General features: G+C 53.0%; 1 protein-coding gene across 2 annotated transcripts in view; it reads left to right on the forward strand.

The window, feature by feature from the left end:
* ICE1 (interactor of little elongation complex ELL subunit 1) overlaps positions 1–8,415 on the forward strand; it is a 59,839-nt gene extending 51,424 nt beyond the window's left edge. The window contains exons 18-20 of one of the 2 annotated variants that reach the window (XM_043488600.1): positions 4,738–4,836; positions 7,155–7,303; positions 8,120–8,415. In XM_043488600.1, the coding sequence (XP_043344535.1) occupies positions 4,738–4,836; positions 7,155–7,303; positions 8,120–8,134 (263 nt within the window). In that variant the 3' untranslated portion in view covers positions 8,135–8,415. Of the gene's footprint in view, positions 1–4,737; positions 4,837–7,154 lie in introns of both variants that reach the window. The other variant, XM_043488599.1, reaches the window with a different exon arrangement.
* Positions 8,416–9,633: the final 1,218 nt, after the last annotated feature.

Genomic DNA, 9,633 nt, shown 5'->3' on the forward strand with positions numbered 1-9,633 from the left:
AGAGGAGAGGGAAAAAGCTGGCTTAAAATATTAAATAAAACTAAGATCATGGCATCCAGTCCCATCACTTCATGGCAAATAGATGGAGAAACAGTGGAAACAATGACAGATTTATTTTCTTGGGCACCAAAGTCACTGCAGATGGGATTGCAGCCATGAAATTAAAAGACTCTTGCTCCTTGGAAGAAAAGCTATGACCAACCTAGACAGCATATTAAAAAGCAGAGACATTACATTGCCGACAAAGATCTATCTAGTCAGAGCTATGATTTTCCCAGTTGTCATGTATGGATGTGAGAGTTGGACCATAAAGAAGGCTGAGTGTAAAGAATTGATGCTTTTGAACTGTGGTGTTGGAGAAGACTCTTGAGAGTCCCTTGGACTGCAAGGAGATCCAACCAGTCCATCCTAAAGGAAATCAGTCCTGAATATTCTTTGGAAGGACTGATGCTGAAGCTGAAGCTCCAATACTTTGGCCACCTGATACTAAGAACTGACTCACTGGAAAAGACCCTGATGCTGGGAAAGATTGAAGGCGGGAGGAGAAGGGGATGACAGAGGAGGAAATGGCTGGATGGCATCACCAGTTCAATGGACATGAGTTTGAACAAGTTCTGGGAGATGGTGAAGGACAGGGAAGCCTGGCATGCTGCAGTCCATGGGGTCAAAAAGAGTCTAACGTGTCTCATCCTCTGTATCTTTGGCATTTAATTAAAATTCAAAGACAATACCATTTGAAATGAGGTTTAAGAATTTTTAAGTCATGTAAATCAGTCTTATAAGTAGATCACAGTAAGAAATATAATACCTCTGACTGATTTTGTTACTCTGTCTGCTAACATGCACTATGCACATTCACCTGCTAACATAGGAACATTGTAAATAAATATATAAGCTGAGTCCTGACAACAGCCTGGTTTCAAAGTGGACATCTACTAATTTTCACTGGAGATAACCCAACATATACTTGGAGTTAAGTATAGAACAAGAAAGCGTGGCGGTGTGGGAGTGGAGATGGCTTCGTAGGGCACGGCTCTCCTGCGCCCCAAGATCAGTGTCCCAGGCGGGGCCGCCAGGACACGGAAGGGCCCGTAGCTGCATTTCTAGCTGTCAGGGGATGGCATGAGTGTGTCTGGAAACCCTGGTTTCAGCAGCGGCTTCTCTTCTGGATTCAAGAAGGAAGGTTTGTACCTCTTGAGAATTCTCTGTGCCTGGAGAATTCCATTCATAGAGGAGCCTGGCGGACTATAGTCCTTGGGGTCACAAAGAGTTGGGCACGACTGAGCAACTAACACTTTGAGAAAATAGTTTGTAAGATTTGATGATATATTATTTAGAGTAATATGTGTATATTTAGATAATTAAGAGTGACATATAATACAGTTGTATATCTCATAGGAATAATTCGTGTCTGACTCTGTGACCCCATGGACTGTAGCCAGCCCAGCTCCTCTGTCCATGGGGATTCTCCAGGCAGGAATACTGGGGTGGGTTTGCAGTGCCCTCCTCCAAGGGATCTGCCTGACCCAGGGATCAAGCCCAGGTCTCCTGCATTGCAGGTGGATTCTTTACCATCTGAGCACCAGGGAAGCCCATAGGAGTAATTAATAATGTATAATTAATATGTAGTTAACAGTACTGTATAATAAAACGATAATGTAACTACATTTACTTAAATGTAGTTCAAAGAAAGGCTAATTAGGAAGCAAGTGTCCTTTGGAAGATAGCAGAGACTGGCCTACCTAGCGAACGCTGCCTGGTCACAGGAGGACCAGGGCGGGTGGAGCTTACATGCCTGGAAAGGCTGGTGTGCAGAGGGCAGGGGGCCACCGGGTCGTTCCAGGAGAGCCTCGGCGAGCTTCACGCGGTGTCTGTTGGCACTGAAAGGCACCCCCCCCACCGCCCCCGCCCCGCCTTGCTTAGCGGCTTGCTTAGGAGGGTGGGCTGGGGGTGGGTCCCGGTGAGGCCCAGTCTGAGGACGGGGCGGGATCCTGCGCGAGCTCTAGGGTGGGCCAGGGGCTGTCCTTCCCGCGTACTCATCTCAGGTGGAGTTTGAGCCGTTTCTAAGAAGAAAATGTTGGAAAAGCATCTTAAGTTTCTGAAGCTGACATTTACTAAAGAATTTAGTGAATAATTAGGTTGGTCAGTATGACTTCATAATAATAAATGAAGTCCCACAGCATGTGTTCATAAAAGACAGCAGTCATCTGTATTCTTAACTCCAAATGTGTAAATCCCAGTGGGGTTTCTGCTCCTTGGGAGATAAAGCAGCGCGATCCAGGGCCGTCTGGTGCTGGGCTGGGGTGTGAACACCGCTGTGGGCGCACGCCGTGGGCACGCCTGATTATTAGCCTGCCTGAACGCTGGTGGAGCACAGGGCCTCGTGTGGAGTGTTTGGATCGCTCTGGAGGAGTGAAGAGTCTGGCAGAGCTGGGGTGTGGGGAGAGGTGAGCCCGTCTGAGGCCCTGGGTCAGAAGGGAGCAGAGCGGGGCCGGAAGTCAGCCTCTGCTGGATGCAGAAGCGTATAAAGCCACGTGATAGCACTTGCTGCCCCCAGAGAGTTCTGAGGTGGCCCGGCCGGGGTCAGCGGAGCCCCGAGCTGGCCGGCACTGTCCCTCCCGCCAGGGTTGTGCGTAGGCTGCAGGAGCCAGGCCTGCTTGATTTCTGTTCAGGGTCTTGCCATGTCGTTCAGCTTTTCTGTGGAATTGTCTTAATGAATGCATCCTTTCCTTAACACACCTGCGTATAAAACTGTGACAGAGAGCCCTGGGTGCCTGTGCAGCTCTGCGCCCTGCCCTGTAGACGGGCCACGTTCCCTATGACCCTCAGCTCTCCCCAGGCCTCCCTGAGTGTGGAGAGTGTTGCCTTTGATCTGAGATCACCTCCATGTCTCTTACTTGAATTTCATGGTGGCCAAACTGCCTTGGACTCACCCACATTCCTTCTGTGGAGGGACTTTTCTTCCCCCCACGGAAAATCTCTTTAACAGATTTGTCCATTGTCTTTGTCAAGTCATCATATGTATAAGTGTTAAGTCCTAGACCATATATCTCAGACTCATGAGTTCCTTTTATTGTATCTCTGATTTACTCTGGTAGATAGCTTCTAAAACCCAATTCATTAAGCATTTTTAATTGAAAGAAAAGGATCCAGTATAATACAGTCAGGTGTTACCTGGTGGTGATGATGTAGTCGCTCAGTAGGGTCAGACTCTTTGTGACCCCATGGACTGCAGCCTACCAGGCACCTCTGTCCATGGGATTTCTGGAATCCCAGAATACTGGAGTGGGTTGCCATTCTGTTCTCCTGGAAATCTTCCCAACCCAAGGGTTGAGCCTGCGTTTCCTGCATTGGCAGGCGGGTTCTTCCCCACTGAGCCACCAGGCTAGCCCATGTGTTTGCTGGGAGCACAGCCACAGGGCCCCACAGCTGTGCGAACTGCCCACCGGACGCTCCTCAGAGGTGGTCTCCAGGGCAGGGCTGCGGACAGGCGCTTAGCACGTTGATCTAATGCAAGGAGGTGTTTAAGAGTGACAGTGCCTTGACCTTTCTCATCTCTGAACTACGTTACTTTTCAGCCTCAGTGAAAGACTGCCTGGGAGATGATCCAGATGTTCCTGGTTTCCTCCCGGGTTAGGCATTATCCGGGGAGTCCCTGGTAGAAGGAACTTCCTGGAGGGCTGTGTCTGTCGCAGCGTTCAGGGTGCATGTGGCCAGCACTGAGCGAGCCCCGGCCGGGGATGCAAAGTGATGAAGCTGCCGTAGCGCCCCGCCCCGCGTGTCTCCACCCGCAGGGCAGGTGGGCTGGTTCGTGCACAGACCTGTGGGCCGCCTGTGGGCTGAGAAAGTGTGTGGACACAGCGGTGCCTGTGCAGGGTAGCATGGTCACAAGAGCGCGGGAAGGGGCCTCGGGGACCCCCTCCCAAGTAAGGGGGGCAGACCACGCGGCCTGGCCCTGGGGAGGGGGGGTCCTGCTCTGGAGCAGGTGGGTGCCCCCAGGTGAGCAGCCGCTCGGCGGGGAGCGTTGTCCTGGTGAGACTCCCAGAGAGCTTTTGTCAGCCCAGGTATTGTGTGTCATTGACCGTAATAGAAATTAAAACGCGTACTTTAAAACAACCTGGCTGTTCATTTGAAATTAATTAAATGATACTAGTCATTGTAAATGGCATTTTTAATGAAAAACAGCTGTTTCAAAACAAAAATAGAATGGAACCGTATCTTGTTGCAAGCCTCTTTACTGTCTGGTTTCCCGTGGCTGCTCTACGTTCCCTTTCGGCTGTGCGTTGTTCTGGTTGAGGTATTTGGAGAGAATCCGGTCTCACACAGATCTGTAGTTGATGAAAGGAGTATTTTAACAGCCTGTGGAAGTAACTCTGGGTGTACTTCTTTGACACTGGGCTTTCTGGGGGCTCAGTGGTAAAGACCTTGCCTGCAATGTAGGAGAGCCAGGTTCCATCCCTGGGTCGGGAAGATCCCCTGGAGAAGGGCATGGCAACCCACTCCAGTACCCTTGCCTGGAGAAGCCCACGGACAGAGGGGCCTGGCGGGCTGCAGTCCACGGGGTCACAAAGGGTCAGACACGACTGAGCGACTAAACAGCGGCAGCGGCAGCCCGGTTTCAGACCCTGAAGCTCAGCACACATAATGTCGAACAAAAGAACACGTAGGTTTTAAACTCTTAGGAAAAGTTAGCATTTAACCCAAGGTTGTTTACATTTTGTATTTGTTTCCCTCTAGGTCGTTTAGGTCAATTGGGTTTGAAGGAAGGGTTCCCGTCTGCAGTGAAGAACATCAGTACGGTGATTGGTATGTTTATCCAGCACGCCCAGGATGAAGGTACAGCTTCTGTTTATCATACTTACTTTCAGATCATTTGCGTTCCTCTCATCCAGTCTCTCTTGCGTTCTTAACTGTGTGCCGTACTCTGCGTGTCTCCCGCCGTTCGGGCGTGATTTCGACGAGGCCGCACTCCGCCCGTGTTCTCAGCACCGGCATTGGAACCTGTGTGGGCTTCCTGTAGTTTGCCTGGTCACCACTCATGCCCTTGGGCAGCAAACCCCTAAGAAGGAAGGGACTCTCCCGACCTGGTGCTGGCATTCTGTCTCAGCAGCCGTCGGCACTGGCTTCACGCCGCCCTGTGACCCCCGCTGCCCCCACGTGCCTGGCCGAAGGTGTGTGCTGATGACAAGGGGGGGTCACACGTGTGAAGCAGCGGCTCCACTGCCGCCTGGTGTCCATACATAGTACCCGGGAGAACTTGGAGACTGGAAACCTCTGAGCCAGTCTTCACGCTACCCATGTTCTTTAATTTGCATACCGCAAAGCATGTAATTTTATAGTCTTATTCTTTAGTGGGAAGAGCTTAAAACTCAGAAAGTGACCCTTTGAAGCGTGAGTCTGTCGTTTTTATTTGAATGCTACGCCATCAAGGGGTAATGCGTTTACACAGTTTACATCCCAGATGAGCTTAACCTCTAGGTTGTCCCCCTCTTTCAGGGTGAGGCTTGGCAGGTTGAGCTACTGAGAACTTCTTTCTCTTTGGTCTTAGCATAGCTGCTGAGATAATGCCCATGACAGTGTTCCCTTCCCGTCTGGACCGTGTTCCCTTCCCGTCTGGACCGTGTTCCCTTCCCGTCTGGACGATGTGTTGTCATCTTAGAGGTGCTGGAGAGTGGCTGATGGACTGTCCCCAGAGCCGCCAGCCCAGACGTTTCCTGGCAGGAGGAGGGTCGATGGGGACTCACCCGGGCCTGCCCCCCCAGTGCAGCATCGGGCCCCAGGACGGCCCTCCCGGGTGGCACTGACCGTGTTATGCTTAGGAAGCTGACGCCCCAGGAGAGACCCCGAGCTGGGTGGTGCGGCCAGCTCACAGCTAGGCCCGAGGCCAGAGCCGCGGCTCCGCACGCGCTCCTGCTCGTCACCGTGGCGTTTACACCCGTGTGACTCCTTTGTTAGGCTTTTTGTTTTAGTCTTGTGTTCCCGTCTCTGATGACCGTGGAGCCAAACGGGAAAGTAACTCTAAAGCTGGCGCAGCACTACCTACAGCATCACCTTCTGAGCCTGTGGGGTTTGAGACGTTCGTTTTTAAACACTTGTTTGCCTTGTTGAGCTGCATCACTAACAGTGTATAGTTAATAATAAGGTTTAAAGAAATGACTCCTAAATTTTTTAAACTAAATAATTTAAGTGAATTTAACTAAAATTAGAGAAGGAAATGGCAACCCACTCCAGTGTTCTTGCCTGGAGAATCCCATGGACAGAGGAGCCTGGCAGGCTACAGTCCATGGGGTCACAGGAGTCAGACACGACTTAGCGACTAAATTGAACTAAATTAAACTTGAATTAAATAACTCCTGAATAAACTCGAGCTGGATGAGAGCTCGTACATACCATAATCTCTAACCTGGCTCTAGTCTGCAGTTAAATGCCATGTCTGTGATCATGCGCTGTGCTCTCGCGTGTAAGAGTGTATTTGTTGTACTATATTGGGCTTCGCTGGTGATTCAGACAGTAAAGAGCGTGCAGGCAAAGCAGGAGGTCCAGGTTTGATCCCTGGGTCAGGAAGATGCCCTGGAGAAGAGAATGGCAACCCACTCCAGTATTCTTGCCTAGAGAATCCCAGGGACAGAGGAGCCTGGCGTGCTACAGTCCATGGAGTTGCGAAGAGTTGGACATGACTGAGTGACTTAACACTTTCATACTAAAAAGCAGATTCTCATTTGCTCTCATTTCATGTTTTTCCTTTCCAAAGTCCATGTGTAAATACTTGCAGTGGGTTAATGGAGTCGTTTATTTGACGGATGCTTTGGGATCCACATTCTCTTGAACCTTAAGTGCGGGATGTGGTCCTTCCAGAACTGCCGCTGGAGAGCTTGACTGTGGTCCGGGAGGGCCGGCACTCCCCGTGCGCCCTCCGCTCCGCACGCCGTCCCCGGGGTGCCGGCATCACCAGGGGCCTGTCGAGACTGGGCTGTGTTTTGTTTTTTCCTTTGTAGAAGGACTTAATGAGCTATTTTTTCATTGTCGGTTTTGTTTTTATTATTAGTTTTCATTGCTGACAGAAAGTATATGAATAGTGATTCACTAGATTAACATTAAGATTGTGAATAGCAGAGCTTTTCTCGTGTGATGACAGTTGTGGAAATGCTTTTCAGATATCCCGTGGGGGGTCCAGCTGGCCGCTGTGTACGCCCTGTGCGACCTGAGCCCCAGCAACCCGGCAGAGATCTCCAAGATCCTGGAGGCCTGGCGCAGGGAGACGGCGCGCAGCGTCCCCGCCGCGGTGCTCGGTGCCCTGGACGAGGTGGGCGCGCTGTGCGCGGAGGGGCGAGGCTGAGCGCCTGCGCCGCCGAAGTGCCTTCACGCGTCTCGGGGCCGCCGGGCAGCCGGCCTCCAGGAGGCGCCCCCTGGGCCGAGGCCGAGAGACCGGGGCGGGCCCCGAACCGCGCTCGCCTCCCTTCCGGCTGTGGTGAGCACGGACGTTCGGACTGGAGTGTTTGTGTCTTGGTCAAACAACAGAAACTTGAACCTAGCCCTTTTTTGCTGCAGAAAGTGGTTTTTTTTTTTTTTTTTTTTTTGGTCGCTTTTTGAAACTGAGTGGCATTTTGTAATGAAATTAATATAAAACCATTATTTGGTTCCTGAGCCAGTTTTGGACCTTGTGCCCAAGTGACTGACCTGGAGGAAGCGCGGCTGGAGTGGAGGCCGAAGGTTCTGCCAGCGTCCTCGCCGGCAGGGGCCGCTCGTCCCCCCGCAGGCGCGGCCGCCGCTGCTCAGGGTAGAGACCGGGGCGCGCCTCTCCCGCCGCTCGGCCCGGGAGGAGAGAGAGAGTCCAGGCTCCCGGGGTCTGCACCCCGCCCAGCGCAGGCAGGCCCCCCGTGTGCCCTGTATATACGGACAGCCAACAATGTGTCTCACATTTGATGATATTCCACTTTTCGGAATTTTAGTATTTGTACAGAGAAAAATGGGTTTAATAACTCGCCCTGGTCCTGATTTGTCCGCTAGTCATCATTTCTTAAAACTCTTGTATGTGTTTTTTTATAATAAAAAGTGAAAGTAAGCCATGCACATGAGTGTCCTGATGAGTACAGTGACCCTTGCCCGCCTTCTGCTCCAGCCAAAGATGAAGTGAGCCCCGGGTGCTGACCAAAGACGGAGCCGCCGCCCGGGAGCCTCCTCTGCGGACGCGGGCACGGACGCTGGGATGTGCCCGCTGCGCGTCCTCCAAGGCTTTCGGGGACGGGAGACCCCGCGCCAGCGCTGCCTGGTGCTCAGTGTTGGATGTCTCCGTTTACCTAGAGATGCTCCCCTTAAAAATTACCTCTGACAACTATTTTGTTATTCCTTCCCCCTGTTTTTAAAGGAATTATAACAGACGGAGATTTATAAAAAGAAACCTCTGCTCGCCCTTTGGATGCTTTTTGTCTGTGTGTTCCTTCTTTCTCCCTCTGTCTCCGGAGCGCGTGGTCTGTGCCAGAGCCTGGCTGGGCGGAGCTGGTGAAGAAAGCGGCCAGGTTCTCAAAGACCTGTGTCATCTTTGGTTACCTGCAGTGAGAGGCACACGGGGGCTTGGAGCAGGGTAGCCCGCCCAGGAGGGTTCCCCCGAGGAGGTCACTGGTGAGTTAGGCCCTGAGAGGAGGGGCCCTGGGATGGTCCTGGTGGACAGGTGTGCTGGCTCTGAGAGGGGCAGGGCCCGCCGTGCGTCAGCAGTGCTCTATGTGATGCCCATTGTTCAGGAACATGGGTGCCCGCCCCTCCCTGGGATCTGGGCAGCCCTGGGCTCGGTCACACTCTGAGGGAGGTTTGAGCAGGTGTGACGGGGCGGGGGGTTGGCACTGGTGGGCGCAGACCACCAGCAGGGAGGGGGGCAGATGTCACATGGATCTTGGGGGTGAAATCAGTGCTGAGTTTGGCGAGGGACAGAAAGGAGTTGGGGGTCCCACAGTTTTGAGTTGGGGACAGGGGCTCTGGGTTGGTGATAGGAGCCACGAATCCTGGGTGTGTGCTGGGATGCAGACATCCCCGTGGAGGTGGCTGGGAGCCTGTAGAGGCAGGAGTCGAGCTGGGACGAGCTGAGGCAGACGTCAGAAGGGGGACAGAGCTCCGAGGGTGTTTAAGCGAGTGGTTGCCTAGGACAAGTCCCTTCCCTCCCTCAGCGCCTCCTGTGATTTGAAGACGCCTGGGAGGGGGCGGAGGAGGAGACGCCAGGCGGGTCAGGAGGGGGTGACTGAGAAGCACGTTGGCACCTGCGCTCTGGCCCAAGTCAGGGGAGCGGGAGGGCAGGCAGCGGCCCTGAGCTGCTGGAGGCCATGAGGTCTGCCGTCCCGGAGGAGCGGCAGGGTGGGTGGATTCTGCCACTTGTGGGGACGTGCTGAGCCTGGAGGGTTGCAGAGTAAGAGGGGGTACGGGGGAGAGGGCAGGTCTGGGGACACAGTGTGGGGGCAAACTTGCCTGGTGTCACATGCTTCGTCATATGGCTCACAGTAAAGAGGGCTTCCCTGGTGGCTTAGTTGGTAGAATCCGCCTGCAATGCAGGAGACCCCGGTTCAATTCCTGGATCGGGAAGATCCCCTGGAGAAGGGGTAGGCTACCTACCCCAGTATTCTTGGGCTCCCCTTGTGGCTTAGCTGG

Source organism: Cervus canadensis, chromosome 16 (genome assembly GCF_019320065.1).
Source record: "Cervus canadensis isolate Bull #8, Minnesota chromosome 16, ASM1932006v1, whole genome shotgun sequence".
Lineage (NCBI taxonomy): Eukaryota > Metazoa > Chordata > Mammalia > Artiodactyla > Cervidae > Cervus > Cervus canadensis.